A 20,023-nucleotide genomic window follows, 5' to 3' on the forward strand; every position below is an offset into this window, starting at 1 on the left:
GAGGTGTGGAAGAAACCAAGGTAGCAATAGAAAATAATCTCATAATTTGAAATAAACTAACAATGCCATGGTAATAGTTGTTGCTCTGGAACAACCAGAAAATGATCAAAATACAGAAGAGTATGCTTCTATCAAATTAAACAGTGTAAATTTTTATAAAATCTATCAAAGTAAACTGGATAAATAATTTTTATAGTCACAGACACATAACTCTCAAAATCATGAAACTGAAAGGAAACTTGCTTTTGTAAATTCAAGTCCTGGCCTGAATAAAAGTATTGGGGTTAAATATCAAAGTAAAGTTGTTCAATTTTCCATGATTAGAATAGCATATCTCTGGAATTACATAATTGGAAATCATCACTATCATTTTATCGTATGACGTGTTGACATATTGATTTATACTGTAATTTGTAAGTGTATTCCATATTATATCCTCTCTTATGGTTCAAAGATGATTTCGTTTAAAGATATGTCATGGTGTGTTATTTGGCTTACATTTGTGTTAGTGTTATTTTGGATAAAAATATGCTTTATTTTAAGAAAGAGAATTTATTGTTTGTATTTTGTAAAAATTTTAATTAATGTGTTTATTTAATTTTACCTATGCTGTGGCATTAGTACTCAAAATGTCACAGTTTGCTCAAAGCACTTTATTTTGAAATATTAATTGTAATTAGCATGTGTCACTTTGAAAGTTTAAGATTTTATCAAAACATTATAGGATAAGGCTTTGTTAATTAATGTCTATTTTTTGCTAATGAGAGTATTATTAATGTGTCGGGACAAGTTGAGTTATTTCAGATTTTAGTATAAATATTGTTGGGAAATTTTGTAAAAGCAGTCAGTGTTTCGGAAGCGTAACCTCACACTACTCATGTCATTATACTGACCCTATAAGACTGTCTACCAGTCTACCAGTTGACTGTGTAGTGTGAGACAAAATTTATCTCTGACTCATAATTTAACTTTGGAAATACTTTTGAGAATCTTTTTATTTTAAGACTTTACATTTTGAATTGGAGATTAAGTTCATTTTATGATTTAGTAATTTTGGCATTTATTTTATATTTTACATTTTAAAGAGAAATAGTTTTACTTTGGATTTGTTATTTTAATTGATACTTTATACTTTAATTAGATTTTTATTATTATTATTATTTAGAATTGTTTACTAGTTGATTTTTTATCATCATTCGTCTAAATTGTTACAGTAATTAAATTATGAAAACCTTCCTTGCGTTTTAGCTATGCTTATCAGAACATTAAGTCTAGCGATAGACTGACCCCCTGTCCCTTGGTTCCAGCACATACGAGTTAGCTCAACCCTTATCTAACAGTGCTCTCGAGTGGACCTTGGTGACAGATATGGTGGATTGACCCGAGGCATGATACAAAAGAGATTCTGAAACTGCATAGCTAGAATGTAGGTTGGCAAAATTCATTCAAAATTATTTAAAACTTAAATTTCAAAATTGAGACTACAGAAGGAGAGACAATGAGAGGAAGAGAGAACCAGTAGCAGGAGAGACAAGTTGCAGATTCAACAACACATAACTGAAAGATAAGTACATCTTGCTTATTATATTACACTTTAATATTTTTTAGTGAAAAGTATAGATGTATGTTGATTCTTGGTGTAAATCTGTTAACTTTAAATAAATATTTATTTGTGCAAAAACTTTACAGAAGTAAACATTCAGTTCAGGAGAAACTGTACTTGTGCAAATGATTTTATGCGATCTGGAAATTTTACTAATAGTAGAGAGAATATAACATAAACTATATACTGACAAAAAATACTTTAAGTTTCAGTTTGGTAATTGGAATAGAAATTTCATCATGGGTAGAAAGAGAATTTCAAAAGGATGGTGTTGCCAAAAAGACAGATGTGCCAAGCTTTCCAGTGTAATACCAGGAACAGCAAGTTTCCAGTTTACTACAACCATGGAGAGGAACTTTGTCGAAATTGGATTAGAGAATCATCAAGTGAGATGTTTAGTTGACAGTGGAGCATCTTTTAGCTGTATCAGCCAGCATCAGTTGTACCGTTTAAACACAACTACAACGATACAGAGATCATCGATCAATAGTGCGATAGGTGTCTGCGGAGAAGTGCATGCAATAATTGGCGAAACAGTGCTACAGCTATCTTTTGGACAATACAAAATTAAACAGAAATTTCGTATATTTGAAACACTACATGCAAAAGCTATATAAGGATTAGATTTTTTGAGAGACAATAAAGTAAAAGCAGATTTTGAAAACATGACTTTAACCATACCAACTCAGAAGAATACAGCAATGAACATGGAACATCAAGATAGTGTTGCTCATGTTACCATAGCAACCTTTCAAGACAATAGTGCAGTTATAGCTTTGGCAGAAACCGTGAATTCAGTGATTTTAGAACCTCAGTCAGAAACAATTATACCTGTTAAAATTCCAAAATTTCATATAGGAAGTACAGTAATTTTAGAACCTTGCCATAAACTTCAGTCACGCTTTTCTATAGCTGGTGGAAAAACAGTTTCAAACATTGATAATAACAACATGGGAATTTACAGACTTTTAAATCCAACAAATCAAACTATCTATTTGGACTCGAAATTACAAATTGCTGTTGCACAACTAGTTAACTTTAGGAATATTCATGCTTTCAAAGAACAAGATGAAGGATTTTTATGCAGTGTTTTGAAAAGTGAGAAATATTCAAATAATTACTGTAAAAATGTATTAGCAGACTTAGGGATTAATTTAGAGGATACAGATTTGAATTTGGAGCAGCAACAAAAACTTTATAAATTTTTAAGCCAGAACAGAGACATATTTGCAAAAGATTTATCTGAACTTGGTAAAACTGAAATGCACTATCATACCATTCATACAAAGGGCGATAAGGTGGTTAGTTTAGCACCTTATCGTCAATCACCACAGATGCGTGCAGAAATCGAGCGACAACTAGATGAGATGGAGAAACATGGTATCATCGAAGAGTCTACATCACCATTCCACAGCCCTGTAGTTCTAGTGAAGAAACAAAATGGTGAATTTCGTTTTTGTGTGGACTTCCGTGTGCTAAACAAGATAACAGAGCCACTTTCATTTGGGATTCCACACATGTCTGACATTTTAGATACATTAGCTGATGCCAAACCTGAGCTATATTCGACTATCGACCTTCGTTCAGGATTCTGGCAGGTACCGTTAGACCCTGCCACAAAATACAAGAGTGCATTCATCACACACAAGGGAGTGTATGAATTCAACAGACTAGCATTTGGTATGATGAATTCACCAATGACATTCCAGTGTTTAATGACCAAAGTGCTGAAAAATCTAAATTTCAAAATCGCCTTAGTCTACATCGATGGCGTTTTAATTTTTTCCAAGAATTTTGAGGAACATTTACAACATTTGAATTTAGTGTTTACAAATTTACGCAGTGCTAACTTAAAATTACATCCGTCAAAATGTAAATTTGCAAAGAAAGAAGTCAAATATTTAGGACATATTATTTCAAAAAATGGAATTAAAGTAAACCCGGAAAATACAGAAAAAGTGAACAATTTTCAAACTCCTAAGAATGCGAAACAAGTGAAAAGTTTTTTAGGAATGGCAAACTATTACAGGAAATTTGTTAAGGACTATGCGTGTATTGCCACTCCGTTAACATCACTTTTAAAGAAAAATATGAAATTTAACTGGACATTGGAATGTCAGAGGGCATTTGATACTTTGAAAAATGCACTAGTATCTGCTCCTATCCTTGTGTTTCCAGAATTTGACAAACCATTTATTCTATCAACAGATGCTTCAGAATATTCAATGGGATATGTGCTGAGTCAGATTCAGAATGGAGTTGAGCATTCCATTGCTTATGGTGGAAGATCTTTGCGTGGCTCTGAACTTAGGTGGCATATCACAGAAAAAGAAGCTTTAGCGTTAGTTGATGGTATACAGCACTTCAAACATTATTTGGCAAATCAAGAATTCACTGTGTATACTGATAATGTATCCGTGAAGTATCTACAGAAAATCAAAGACTGTCAAGGTCGTCTAGGAAGATGGAGTTTGCTACTTCAGGGATACAACTTCAAGATTATACACCGTGAAGGCTCTAAGAATACTGCCGATTGTCTATCCAGGCAACAGTACACAAATTCAACAGGGCAAGATTCAACCGATTTGGCAGAACATTTGTACAATATCAATGAAAAGGAATATACTGAAACTGTATTTTTTTATAAGGGAGAAAGTGAGGAAAATGTAATCGCGAACATACAAGAAACTGAAATTCAAGAACCGGAACTTATGAACTTATCCAAACATCAGAAAGAGTGTCGTGACTTTGCAGAAATATGCAAATATAAGTTTAACAGAGAATTACCAGATGATGCAATTTTAGCGAGAACAATAGTGGCCGAATCGTACAATTTTGAAATAGAGGACGGAATTTTAAAACATTTTTATTCAAAGAGATGTAAGCAAGTGCCGAGACATGAGCGTTTAGTGAAACAGATAGCTGTTCCTAGAATTTTACGTGACGACGTTTTAAGGTCTTACCATGACTGTATTCTAGGCGGTGGTCATCAAGGTTTCGACAGAACGTACTCATCACTTCGTAATAAGTACTTTTGGCCTTCAATGTATGAGGATATTAGACAATACGTTAAAACATGTGAAGTGTGCCAGCAGTCAAAACGGAATTATGGTGCTAAACGTCCACCCCTTAAACCTCAAATAAGTGATGACATATTTAGTAGGTGGCATATGGACATACTTAGTGGTCTACCTACAACTCCAGATAAATTCAAACATGTACTATTAGTGGTGGATAGCTATTCAAAGTGGAGTGAAATATTCCCTTTAAAAACACAAGAAGCTGGTGAGATAGCAGGGATACTGTACAGGGAGATTATCTCACGATACGGAGCACCTAGAGTTCTCATATCAGATCGCGACAGGAATTTTACCTCGAACCTTGTAAAAGCATTATCTGAAATGTTTCAGATTACAAGACATTTAACGAGCTCCTATCATCCGCAAACCAATGGATCTGTAGAAAGAATGAACTCTGTTATTCTCCAATCTATTCGCAGTTATGCTAAAGATCAGCAAGATGACTGGGTTCATCTATTACCAGGAATCATGATGGCATACCGAGCCACTCCAGCAACTCAGTCAACTGATTTCTCACCATTTTTCTTGTTGTTTGGACGAGAGATGTGTCTACCGATAGACACTTCTTTAATACCTAAGGAACATTTGGCCCAAGATCACAGTATATTCTTGGGAAGAATTCTACAAAATTTAGAGAGAACCAGGAAAATTGCGTCCGAGAACATAGAAGTAGCCCAAGAGAGAAATAAACGCCAATACGACAAGAATACACAGGAACCAGAATTTAGACCTACCCAAAGAGTTTGGCTATACTGTACTAAAGTTCCTGTAGGAAAGGCTCCAAAATTGCATCGTAAATGGGTAGGTCCATATTATATAACTCTTGTGAACAGATCAAACCACACATATAGAATCAGAAATTGTGCAAACAACAAAGAAGTGAAGTCACTAGTTACTACTCATAGGTTGAAACCATACTATGACCCTAACACTCGCCCAACTAATCCACCTCAAGAACATGAAAATGATGAAGACGAGTTAGATCCAGACGAAATAGGTCGACAAGATAACAATGACGGACAACAACAAAATCGAAGACAACAAAATGGGGACAACAATGACAGACAACAACAGAACAGAGGACAGCAAAATGGAGACAACAATGAAAGACAACAACAGAACAGGGAACAGCAAAATGATAACAACAATGATAGACAACAACCAAACAGAGACCAGAGAATTGGTAACAACAACAACCAGAACCAACCACGCAATCCACCTGTTGGCAACACCAAACCATCGTGTCAAGATTGTAAACATGGAAATTGTACTCCATTTAGGGAAGAAAACATTGACCGTCTAATGGCTTCAAATCGAGGTAATGGTACACTATATTACAAAATAAAATTCAAAACAGGACAAACTGAGTGGCATTTTCCATGCAAAATTCCGACAAATATAGTGCGTCAATTCCATGCAGATAGAACTATGAGCGGGAAAAAGAGAAAAAGACCTCTGAATCAAACCAAGCATAAATTCTTTATTAAATCTGACAAACCAGGAAATGAAAAAAATAACGAAACTAGTACCAATTCGCAAAAGGAATCTGTAAATGTGCTATCAACTAATAACAACCCTTCTTTGGATTATTCACAACCTGAAAAATTACTGGCAGTGCGTTTTATAAATCAAAGGGCTTATTTTCTTATTCAAACCGGAATTATTCAGAGGTGGCATTCCATTACATCTGTTCGTAACCATGCACACAATTTTATCAAATACTTTACAACAATATTTGAGGAGAGATTGCTGCAAGAGAAATTGAGCTATCTTAAGGAAAAACACCAGGGAACATTGAAACACGACTTTAGTAGCTGTGGTCAGGGGTATGAATTACATGAAGCAAGAGTTGACAATAGTGGAAAAATGGAATTTTTGCTAAGTTGGATGAACCCAAATATGCCTCCAGAATGGCAGACTTTTGATGAAGTGCCGAATGGGTGCATTGACACTTTCTTAAAAGAGTTAACTAGAGAGTTCCAAAGTGAGATAAATCCATGGTGATTTGTTTTAAACAATTTGTGACTCGTTAGGACAGTGTTTGAGACTTGAAAATAGTATTTTAGTAGCATGTAAATCTATTTAGTTTTTCTAAAACATTTTTTTTTTGGTAGGTAGTTCTAGGACTTAGTGTGAGTGCACGCATACTATTTCTTATTACTACATCTTTTGATTTTGGTTAAAGTGTCTTGTTTTTTTTTAGATTTACACAAAAATATAAAGGTTGAGAGAAGCTAGCTAGCGAACAATTATTGTACATACATTTTTTTTTTCTGGCGCCAGGTTATATATAATTTGTATAGAGTGTATTGAGATATTTTTGAGATGTTAATATGTGAATGTATATATCATGTTTGGGGACAAACATATTGGAGTAGGGGGGAATATGTCATGGTGTGTTATTTGGCTTACATTTGTGTTAGTGTTATTTTGGATAAAAATATGCTTTATTTTAAGAAAGAGAATTTATTGTTTGTATTTTGTAAAAATTTTAATTAATGTGTTTATTTAATTTTACCTATGCTGTGGCATTAGTACTCAAAATGTCACAGTTTGCTCAAAGCACTTTATTTTGAAATATTAATTGTAATTAGCATATGTCACTTTGAAAGTTTAAGATTTTATCAAAACATTATAGGATAAGGCTTTGTTAATTAATGTCTATTTTTTGCTAATGAGAGTATTATTAATGTGTCGGGACAAGTTGAGTTATTTCAGATTTTAGTATAAATATTGTTGGGAAATTTTGTAAAAGCAGTCAGTGTTTCGGAAGCGTAACCTCACACTACTCATGTCATTATACTGGCCCTATAAGACTGTCTACCAGTTGACTGTGTAGTGTGAGACAAAATTTATCTCTGACTCATAATTTAACTTTGGAAATACTTTTGAGAATCTTTTTATTTTAAGACTTTACATTTTGAATTGGAGATTAAGTTCATTTTATGATTTAGTAATTTTGGCATTTATTTTATATTTTACATTTTAAAGAGAAATAGTTTTACTTTGGATTTGTTATTTTAATTGATACTTTATACTTTAATTAGATTTTTATTATTATTATTATTTAGAATTGTTTACTAGTTGATTTTTTTATCATCATTCGTCTAAATTGTTACAGTAATTAAATTATGAAAACCTTCCTTGCGTTTTAGCTATGCTTATCAGAACATTAAGTCTAGCGATAGACTGACCCCCTGTCCCTTGGTTCCAGCACATACGAGTTAGCTTCCCCTTATCTAACAGTGCTCTCGAGTGGACCTTGGTGACAGATATATTGGAAAATCATTGAACACACGAAACAACTTGCCCAGTTATTGATATGTACATAGTCCAATCTAGAAATTATAGATTTGTTTTAACATTCAAGAGAAAGCTCCATGCACTATTATTTTCTACAAGAGGGAATTTCTTTTTAAGGGTCATGTTCAACCAAGTTGTTTTGTTTCTAAACATACTATAACCATAGCTTTACTTTATAAGGTTTGAATGTTTGTCATTGCTGAAATCAGTTCAGTAGTCTATAGCTGTATACATCCTTGTCCTTTCTAGTGGATAGTTTTTTCATTGACAATCATACCACATTTTCTTATTTTTATACAGTATGGCAAAAGTGCCTCTTCATAAATTTGTCCTTTTATAATCTTCGGTTAGAACAACAAAAAAATCCATTCCATTGAAGTTTTGAGAACAAAGACAGTGGAAGGTTCGGCAACCGCTAACATATTTAACCCTGCAAAATTCTGTATGTGTCTGTAATTTAGAGGTTGTTTTTGTTGATCCATATCATATTTTGTGTTTCATTGATCTTTTGTACGTAAATCAGGTTGTTAGTTTTCTCTGCTGAATTGTTTTACATTTATCATTTCAGGGCCTTTTTATAGATTTCTATGTAGTATTTGTTTTGTTCATTTTTGATTGAAGGCCTTCAGTAACTTACAGATACAGACTTTGTTACTGAGTCATTTTGGTCTTCAGTGGATACATGTTTCTTTGACAATCCTACCACACCTCATTATTTGTATACAGTGTGTAAAAACAGCTTCTTCAAAAATTTATCTTTTATAATATTAGGCTAGAACCAAAAGCTCTTCCATTCCAAACAAAGAGAAAAGTTCAGTCCTTTCAATTAATTCAGCTCTTGGGTTAAAGTCATAAATCTTTGCTCAGTGCTTGGAGCACAAAAATCATACTGGAAACATGAAATCCAGCATTTTGATTGGTTGATTTTGGAGTATGAGTACACACAAAAACTCACTCGAAAGTTTTATGACTTCAAGGCCAGATCTGCATTTACTTCCAACTGTCAATTTACATGTTAAAGACATTATGCAAACAACAATCACTCAATCACATGTTCTGGAAGACTGTATATGTTTAAATAAGATCACAAACTACAGAACAAAGACTTTTGTATTTATAATTTTAATTCTCTTCATCAAGTATCTTAAAGCACCAACTTGCATACAAGTATTATGTATCGTCAGCAGTTTATCACACTGTGAACCTGCATATAATATTACATTGTATTCATATTGACCAATCAAATACCAATGTGCATTTAGTAAAACCTAAACATTTGAAATCCTAAAAAGCTATAAATTTCAAACTATTTCACATTTCTAGTGCATTGCAAACAATTCAAAATCATATCAAACTTTGAAATAAGTGCAGGTCATAAAACTTCACAAATTCAATTTAGAAAACAAATTAAAAAATGATTTTTATCATAATGCATTTCATTTGATATGTTGATTTCAGTCAAAGACATTTTGATTGATGCTGAAAACTAAAACTATCTTTATAAGCTCCTTTCAGAGACATTTCCTTATAGCAATCACAAATTGTTCTCCATAAAAACCTGAATAATGCATGAAATAAAATATATGGCATATGACTATCACAAACTCAATCAATAAATAAAATAATATCTAACATAATAAATAAAATAAATTATCAAAAATTTACAAATAACATAACAAAAATTCTTTATACATTTATAAATCTAAATCTATATTTAGCAGCTATGAGCAAGTATTAAAAATATATCACAGACAAGGGGGAGACAACTTTGTCCAAACTTATTTTGGCACACTATGTTAACAACAGTAAATTGTGGTTTGTACTTATAGCACTTAATATCACATATTGGTACTACTCCATTCATAATAATTCACACCTAAAAAACGTATACACAAAATATTTTTAGAAATATCCACTTTTACTGATAAAGACTAATTTTCATAATAAAATTCAGCTAAATATTTCACCTTTCATCTATGAGAGGTGTGTCATGCCTTCCTTAGAAGTCTAGCTTGTTTTAGATTAATTAGACCTCACATATATGAAATTGTGGAGATCATTTACCACACTAAAATGTCAGTTTATCTCTTTAAAGTCTTTTAAACCAATAGTTTGGTTCACATTTTAATTAATTCAATTAAATAACAAAATAAATTCCAGGAATTGAAATTTCTCAACTTGTAGAAATACCTATCTAGCGAATAGTGTTCAAACAAACTGTCTATGTTTTCTATTAAGTTGGTATGTCTGCTTAAGAAAAACATATTTTAACTAGATTTTCAACTTATACTATTAGTTCTAGTAGTTTTGTTCATTCAATTAGTCTAGTCACTCTTAAAATAACATTAAATGAACAGATCTATGAGCTGATGGAAAGCACAAGCCAGCCAGTAGTATATTAACTATTTCAATCTTATACTATTAGTTCCAGTCATCTCTTAGACTTTATGTTAAATGAACAGATTTATGAGCAGATTGAATGTACAAGCCAGCCAGCAGTGTATTAACTATTTCCCTGGTGATTAATGTCCCCCAGCAATGTATTAACTATTTCCCTGGTGATTAATGTCGCCCAGCAGTGTATTAACTATTTCCCTGGTGATTAATGTCGCCCAGCAGTGTATTAACTATTTCCCTGGTGATTAATGTCGCTCAGCAGTGTATTAACTATTTCCCTGGTGATTAATGTCGCCCAGCAGTGTATTAACTATTTCCCTGGTGATTAATGTCGCTCAGCAATGTATTAACTATTTCCCTGGTGATTAATGTCGCCCAGCAGTGTATTAACTATTTCCCTGGTGATTAATGTCGCCCAGCAGTGTATTAACTATTTCCCTGGTAATTAATGTCGCCCAGCAGTGTATTAACTATTTCCCTGGTTATTGTCTCTATAGACAGGCATAGGTATCTGTGATGGTCTGGCTGAGAATGATTCCGATGATGAGCTCCTTGACATCTGCAAATGATTTAGTGATGGACTTCTCTTCATTGCAATCTTAGACCTCTTTTTTCTCAGATACCAGTCCTTCCAAGCATAAAACACCTAAAATTTAAAATAAATTAAAGCTGGATAAAGTTCAAATAATTTTTGCAAATGATGTTGGTCAATTTGTTGAAGATATAAAAATCAGAATAATATTTTTATTATTTATATTAAACACAAGGAATAATAGGATTTAGACACGAGAACGCTTGAAATACAAATTAAAAACGTGTTGCATCAAATAAGCCTTTACAAGATCCCGTGAATCATAAATGAGCTAAATATTAAGCTTAATGAGATAAATAATAAAACCCAATCAAAATTTACAATGTATATGTGAAACATGAATAAATTATCAATAAGAATTGTAATTTGACTTTTTTTTAGGTATGTTATGGTATAAATGGAAGAGATCCCAATCAGTGTCAAAAATCTTGAGAATCACTCTACATTTTTAATAAATAAAATAAGAATGTACCAAGGTCATCTTAAAATTGTGGAGAGAAAGCATTTGAAAGACGAAGAAGAAAACATATTATTAATTTCGATAAAAAAAACAATGGACTTACTGTGGATTTCAAATGTTTGGTCTCAAAGTTATCTATTTTTGTCAAAGGCATTGTCTTAGCATACTCCACTCGCCATCTTCTCCATGCTGACTTCATCAAATTCTCACTTTCCTACAATGGAATAAAACCTAATCAGAATATAGCACAGTGCACTAATACAAGATTGCTTTATGAGACAAATAAATCAAGAATAAGTCCCCAGTGCACAGATGCCCAACTGGCACTATCATTTTCTATGTTCAGTGGACCTTGGATCAAAACTCTGTCATTTGGCATTGAAATAAAAAAGATCATATAATAGGGAACAAGTGTACTGAGTCTCAAGTTGATTGGACTTCAACTTCATCAAAAACTACATTGACCAAAGTCTTTAACCTGAAGCTGGACAGACTGATGAACAGACTGAAAAACATAATGTTTCTAGCTGGGACATAAAAAATTACCAAAATGCACCACAGACAATAGAAATGTGTATTGGTTTAATTTCAAATACACTATAATTTCTCAGTCCAATATGCATATACTGCCTTAACAGTTACCACATCTCCTTATGATTACAAAGAATAAAAAAAGTCATTCTGAATCGTAGCATATATAACGGTGCATATATATACCCTCTGGTACTGATGATCCTGACATTGATGTTATCAAAAATATGTGGGTTTTTTTTGGCATTCAGATTTAGAAGTTGCTGCCAAGATTGTTTTCTTTATTTTAACAAAGAAATACAGTGTTATCTTAAAGATTGATGCATAATCCCTCAAAATGACTTTTAAAATGATCTTTTATCAAATACTACTCTTTATAAATTACTTACCACACATTTGGCTGTATATATTAAATCCACTCTATACTTCCATAAAGACCCAAATTTGTTTAAAAGTTTCTTTTTACGGTACTGTATATGATGTACAACTTTCATTTCATCCAACCACGCTTCCATGGCTATAGAACTGAAAAAAAAAAAAAATATTTTCCTCTAAACCAAAATTTAACTCCGGTTTTAATGGCTTTTTAGCATATGAGAAGTTGAAAAAGATAGCACTAAAATCCCTGTACAAAATGCCTACCCCAAATTTTCCTGTTTTCAGTTATGATTAGATCTATCTTGTATTTTGCTGTGAAAACCTCCCAATATCAATCAGATAAAAAATATAACAGGAAGTTTCCAATGCCATGTAGAAATAAGGTTTTTCCAGTGTAAAAAAAAACCATTCAGTGTTAATGCATTATTTTTTGTCTCACTAACATACACCTCACATCTCCTTTTATTCATAAGAATATACAGAGTGTTGATGAATGTACCAACAAACAATGAATAAAGACACAATTATCATCATAAACCTTCCACTGTGTTAGCAAAAACGAGGTGGAAGGGGAGATAATAAAATATTTTAAATTCCCAAAACTAACGTCTTCACTACCTACCATATCTTTCTATTATGATGTTTAACAGCTTTATCCATTTTCTCTTCATCTATTTTTCTTTCCATCTTTTTCCTGGCCACAAATTGTCCCCATTTCCTAACACCTCTACGTGCTAACAATAGATGATAGCATCGCCTAGCTATGACCCGGTTTAATCTCTCCCTCCATACATGTAGGGCACTGTGTACACATTCTATGTCTTTTTGTTCTGCTATCTGTAAATTTGTAAAATATCATAGCACAGTGTCATGAAAAGTCTCTGGTATTTTTTACAATGACTGGTAAAAGAGCAAATACAGCTTGTCCTTCCACATTTACCATTGATTTTAGGTAGGGTAAGTGTTACCCAATCTTTTTCTAAGTCTTTTTTTACTATATTGTGTTTTGTGGACTATTTTCTTCTTGTGTTTTTCCTTTTAGTTCATGGTGTTGTCTGTCTTCCATTCTATTATGGTTTTGATTGTCCCCTTAATATAATCTTTTTTAGCTGTCTTATAGAATACTCCCATTTTTGTACATGTGCAAATATTTTGTTTGTGAAAATGTGACACTGTATTTCAAATTCGCCATTACTTATTAGCTAGAATAAAGTTACCATCACAAAACATATGCAAAGACAGAAACAGCCTAACTAGACAATAACACTATTCACATGCATAATGTTCTTGAAGAAAGATTAAAATTTGATAGAATTATATCACTTCATGTAGAAACATTGATCTGAAAATTTAATAATGTATGGTCACTTTATTGACTGCATTTGTAACATACCTTTTCTGCTGTTTCAGTTAGAGAGTTGTAATAATCAAACTGACATTTCATTGACATCCACACATCACTGACCATCCGTTTATTGACCTTACATGTCATTATTGCTCCAAGTCTCTTTAAATGAAGTTGTCTCCTGGTATAATCACGCCAGGATCTTAGCACTCTGAAAAAAAACCAAAATATTGTGATTATTTATTCATAGCCAAAAATGATAAGACTCTTAAAGGAATCTGAAAACCTTTCAGTACTTCAATTTTCAGTACTGATGCATTCTCCTATATTGTTAAAAGTGTGGTACTTATAGTTTATCGTTGAGATGTCCAATGATAATCTGTTTATCGCTAGTTTACATGTGAACCCATTGTCAACTTCATGGAAATTTCATTGACAACGCCACCTGCCCTCTTAGGTTCTAGCGATAAGTTTTCATATCACTCGACTCCACTGAGTAAGGAAATTATCAGTCAGCAAGATCAAAGGAAATTTCTTAAAATAGTGATAAATATAGAATAATAGGTAGTTTTGTTTTTGATACTGATTATATCATGTGGAATATCTAGACGAGCCTGTTAGGGCGAGTTTATATATTCCACATGATATAGTCAGTATCAAAAACAAAACTACCTATTATTCTGTTTATCGGTAATTATGACGTCACACAATGTATTGCCTAATATTTTCAGTGATACAGCCAGTACGTTGATACTCCAAAATATTAGGCAGTAAGATCAAAGGGAAAATATGCAAATTACCGATAAATTGAGTTATTATACCTTAATTCATAGCTATAACTAATACTGTAACTATTTGTATCAGTTTAAAAAGATCCTTTTCTGATATGAATATACACTTTTGAACATTTGTGTATGAAATAAACAATACTGTTGATACATATATTCTAGTGAGTACAAATTTTCTGGGATAAAGGAAAAATTGTATTTCATGAATATTTCATTTTGCAGTTTTGGCAAAGTCTGAATACAACTTTTTTTTGGAAAAAACTTAACTTCTTGAACTTTAAATTTCTGGTTCACCCATACTAAAAAAATATGCAAAACTGGTGTTTCAAAAACAATTATGAATCCATAGAATCTTATCTAAGTATAATTTTGTTTGTATTGACTTACTGAATTTGTAGTTTGAGATGGAAGTGTCCCTCGACTGATTTCTGTGCTCTATGCATGTTGACCCAATACACAAAGTATGATTTTACATGTCTCTGTGATAAGGCTTCTTTGTAGGCAGCACACACCTCCAATCTTCTCTTGGATTCTGAAAAAAATATCTCCTTCAAACTTTTGTCTCATTAGGATACACAAAATATCAGGTTGGTATTTTATTTTAGAAAGCTTGTTTGTAGTTAAGTGAGGGCTTAGAATCATGATCTTATACATTGAAATAACAAAAGGGCATTTTCACATCTCTTCATCTTACATTTCGAAACCAATAGTAGGAACTTATTATGTGAAAAAACTTAATTAAAATGAAAGCCACTACAAAAACCATATATGGAATTTATTTATCTCTGTAGAATACTAATTCCAAATGCTATAAATCAATGCAGTAAGTTAGCCAACTTCTTAAACTGAGGTAACCTTGCCAGTGCTGGCACTCAAAAATTTAGCAATTAGACCCTTAAAAACCAGACTTTGCAAAGTTCCTTACTCTGTGTAAATGTGTGCCAGTAATGCAGAACTGTTCCTGTCAGTTTCATGTTATATAGTCTGATAGCCTGTTTAGCCAGGAGTGAAGTCTTCCAACTATCCATGTACGCTCCCATCAACTGCCAATTTTTACGATCGACTAGTTTCTTCAACTGATGTTCTCTCTCTAGATTTCTTTCATAGTTGTAGCGCCATCTTTCAAAGTATTTCTTCATCTGAAAAACATAAATAATAATTTATAACAATTTAGTTTGTGATAATTTGTGATAATTTGTTACTTATTTTAAGCTTATGTTCATCAATGTCTCTAATAAAAATTGTCTTCCATCAAAGGAAGCAAATGCAAACTAAGAAGATTTCTTAAATATCAATAATCAAACTAGAGGCTCTAAAGAGCCTGTGTCGCTCACCTTGGTCTATGTGCATATTAAACAAAGGACACAAATGGATTCATGACAAAATTGTATTTTGGTGATGGTGATGTGTTTGAAGTTCTTACTTTACTGAACGATTTTGCTTCTTACAATTATATCTATCATGAACTTTGCCCATTAGTAACAGAGAACTATATTTGGTAAAAATTTACATAAATTTACCAAATTAATGAAAATTGTTAAAAATTGACTATAAAGGGCAATAACTCCTTAAGGGGTCAATTGACCATTTAGGTCATGTTGACTTATTTGTAGATCTTACTTTGCTGAACATTATTGCTGTTTACAGTTTATCTCTAACTATAATAATATTCAAGATAATAACCAAAAACAGCAAAATTTCTTCAAAATTACCAATTCAGGGGCAGCAACCCAACAACCGATTGACCGATTCATCTGAAAATTTCAGGGCAGATAGTTCTTGACCTGATAAACATTTTTATCCCCTGTCAGATTTCCTCAAAATGCTTTGGTTTTTGAGTTATAAGCCAAAAACTGCATTTTACCCCTATGTTCTATTTTTAGCGGTGGCGGCCATCTTGGTTGGTTGACCAGGTCACGCCACACATTTTTTAAAATAGATACCCCAAAGATGATTGTGGCCAAGTTTGGATTAATTTGGCCAAGTAGTTTCAGAGGAGAAGATTTTTGTAAAAGATTACTTTAATTTACGAAAAATGGTTAAAAATTGACTATAAAGGGCAATAACTCCTAAACGGGTCAACTGACCATTTTGGTCATGTTGACTTATTTGTAGATCTTACTTTGCTGAACATTATTGCTGTTTACAGTTTATCTCTATCTATAATAATATTCAAGATAATAACCAAAAACAGCAAAATTTCCTCAAAATTACCAATTCAGGGGCAGCAACCCAACAACCGATTGACCGATTCATCTGAAAATTTTAGGGCAGATAGATCTTGACCTGATAAACATTTTTATCCCCTGTCAGATTTCCTCAAAATGCTTTGGTTTTCGAGTTATAAGCCAAAAACTGCATTTTACCCCTTTGTTCTATTTTTAGCCGTGGCGGCCATCTTGGTTGGTTGACCAGGTCACGCCACACATTTTTTAAACTAGATACCCCAAAGATGATTGTGGCCAAGTTTGGATTAATTTGGCCAAGTAGTTTCAGAGGAGAAGATTTTTGTAAAAGATTACTTTAATTAACGAAAAATGGTTAAAAATTGACTATAAAGGGCAATAACTCCTAAACGGGTCAACTGACCATTTTGGTCATGTTGACTTATTTGTAGATCTTACTTTGCTGAACATTATTGCTGTTTACAGTTTATCTCTAACTATAATAATATTCAAGATAATAACCAAAAACAGCAAAATTTCTTCAAAATTACCAATTCAGGGGCAGCAACCCAACAACCGATTGACCGATTCATCTGAAAATTTCAGGGCAGATAGATCTTGACCTGATAAACATTTTTACCCCATGTCAGATTTGCTCTAAATGCTTTGGTTTTTGAGTTATAAGCCAAAAACTGCATTTTACCCCTATGTTCTATTTTTAGCCGTGGCGGCCATCTTGGTTGGTTGACCGGGTCACGCCACACATTTTTTAAACTAGATACCCCAATGATGATTGTGGCCAAGTTTGGTTTGATTTGGCCCAGTAGTTTCAGAGGAGAAGATTTTTGTAAAAGTTAACGACGACGGACGACGACGGACGACGACGGACGACGACGGACGACGACGGACGACGACGGACGACGGACGCCAAGTGATGAGAAAAGCTCACTTGGCCCTTCGGGCCAGGTGAGCTAACAAAGGAAACAATGAATATTCTGTAACACCAAAACTCAATAACTGAAATTCCTAATTACTGTAAATTCAGAAATTATTGCGAGGTTTTTATTATTGCGAATATTGCGACAGAGTTGTAAACGCAATAATTCAAACTCGCATTCTGAATATTTTAACTGAATTAAGCATGACTTTTCTCAAAATCGTAAAAATTAAAATTGCATTTAAGTTTAAAATGACAAAATTGCAATAATAAATGCACGCAATAATTTCTGGATTTAGTCATTACTGTGGCCTCATTTATTTTCGTGGGAATCAATTTATGCATGTTATGTGGATTGAAGAAAACTTGCATTTTTGTGGATATTTAATTTCGTGATTTTGGCAAAGTCTGCATTTATTCCTTTGGGAAATTGGTAATTCATTGAACTTATAAATTCTTGGTTCCCCTGTATCCACGAAATACACAACAAATATAAATTAATCCACAGTATTATCTATAGAATTTATGGCAAGTATTTTAAATTGAACAGTGATTGCTTAATTGGTACTTAATCCCACTTTCAGCACTACTGCCCCATTTCATGGCAGTTAGTTTTTATTGGTGGAGAAAGATGAGGAGCCATATGCAGGAAAACTGACAATCCTAGTCAATTAAAATTGAAGCAGAATGCACCATCCATGTGCAGGATTTCAACTCATGGCCCCAGTGTTGACTGGGTAGTGTTACAGTAATTGGATCACTCAGCCACCAAGGCCCCCGATTTGAACATTGTTCAGTATTTATACTATTCAGAGATTCTAAATACATATCACTGACTCTAGGAACACCATCAAGAAAAATAAAAGACTTACCTCTAGTTGTTGGTGATACTGAAGTAACCTTTGCCCTCTAGCCTTTTGAGCTTTATATCTCCACGTTCTTGCCATCTGTAGAGCTACACGCTGTACATACTGCTCATGTTCCTCATACTTCTGTAATCTGTCGACGTAGGCACCATGCCATGTTTTAAACATCCTTATCACCTGAAAAAAATATAGATAAAAATAAGATTTTAAGAACCTTTGAGAGCATGCTCAAATACCCCATGACCCCCCCCCCCCCCCACTTTGTCCTAGGGCTAACAAAATCTCATTAGATTCCTAAATTCAAATACTTATAATTCCAACCAAAAGCTAGACAACCATCCTTAGACCGGAACATAAAAAAATCAATGTTTTCTCAAGTTTCTATACAAAGGCTATCAATGATATGAATATAAGATTATTTGTGGATGGGGCCAAAAACGCCCCTTATCATACCTTTGCCTTTCCTGTGTATAAGGACATCTACATAGTATGATCTTTTAATCTTCAAATTTTCATTAATTTCGGATGTTATGTTTTAGAAAAAAAGGATGACAAGAAAAGGACTGTTGGACAGATGAAAAGACAGACAGACAGGTCAAAACCATTATACCCTACATGACTGTGTCTGTTGGTAATAACTACAGATCATTTGGAACGCGAGAAATTAACATGACAATGTTTGATACTCTGTTTCAAAATAAAAAGACTGTTATAATATGAAAGTATGAAAATTACAGAAATAAAAAGGCAGAAAAAATGACAATTTGTGACCTTGTTTCTGAGATATAAGACATTGAAAATTTGGTGGGCAATGTTAGAAATGAATCTATCTAGATTGGTCATACATTAAAAATTGGTGTCTTATTCCTAACAAAAACAATTAAAACAAAAATTTTATTAGATTTTGAAATGAAACTTTTAAAACTATATGCACTAAAATCATGATAACAAAAGTAAAGGTAAGTGAGGATTCATAATGTCTGACAAAAAGTAAAAACAAGACTGACAGACAGACAGAGAGACAGACCGACAGACAGACTGCAAACCTAAAGTCCTCTTCATCTCAGTAGGGAACTTATAATTAACCCATAGCCACTTAAGCTGCTTAAAATATAGGTCAGTGACCCAAGTTTGATGGGCAGCAGAAACATCTTTAATATACCAAAAATGAGATACGGCTGCCCAACAGTATTCAATTTGTTATTTTCAACTCTAATATTTAGAATAAACAATATCAAATAATAAAAAAGTTAAATGTATTTTTTCACCAAGTTTGAGCTCTGCAAATAATATCAATAAACGTATAAATAACTTTTAGAAAACAAGGGTTTAAGATTATTTGTTCAAAGTACTTCAAAAGTTGTGTTTATTTTTTACATTACAAAATCTCTGTGGAAACAGTAATTTAAAATCTATCTTCATTCTAGAATTAAAAAAAATTAAAAATTTTGATAGTTATCAGTTTTAAAATTTATATATATTTGTTTTTTACTAATATCAGATTTCAAAATATGCAATAGGAATAGCTTTTTATAATAAATTTTGCATTTGGCATAACAAAGTATAACTCTATAAAAA

The 20,023-nt window shown here is 32.8% G+C and overlaps 1 protein-coding gene across 6 annotated transcripts in view; it reads right to left on the bottom strand.

The window, feature by feature from the left end:
* Positions 1-9,092: 9,092 nt before the first annotated feature.
* LOC143056610 (uncharacterized) overlaps positions 9,093-20,023 on the bottom strand; it is a 91,022-nt gene continuing 80,091 nt past the window's right edge. For all 6 annotated transcript variants that reach the window (XM_076229729.1, XM_076229728.1, XM_076229724.1 and 3 more), the window contains 8 exons: positions 18,452-18,622; positions 15,403-15,616; positions 14,865-15,009; positions 13,738-13,900; positions 12,967-13,181; positions 12,356-12,491; positions 11,539-11,649; positions 9,093-11,029 (listed from right to left, as the gene is read on the bottom strand). In XM_076229729.1, the coding sequence (XP_076085844.1) occupies positions 10,850-11,029; positions 11,539-11,649; positions 12,356-12,491; positions 12,967-13,181; positions 13,738-13,900; positions 14,865-15,009; positions 15,403-15,616; positions 18,452-18,622 (1,335 nt within the window). In that variant the 3' untranslated portion in view covers positions 9,093-10,849. The remainder of the gene's footprint in view (positions 11,030-11,538; positions 11,650-12,355; positions 12,492-12,966; positions 13,182-13,737; positions 13,901-14,864; positions 15,010-15,402; positions 15,617-18,451; positions 18,623-20,023) is intronic.

This window comes from Mytilus galloprovincialis, chromosome 13 (assembly GCF_965363235.1).
Source record: "Mytilus galloprovincialis chromosome 13, xbMytGall1.hap1.1, whole genome shotgun sequence".
Lineage (NCBI taxonomy): Eukaryota > Metazoa > Mollusca > Bivalvia > Mytilida > Mytilidae > Mytilus > Mytilus galloprovincialis.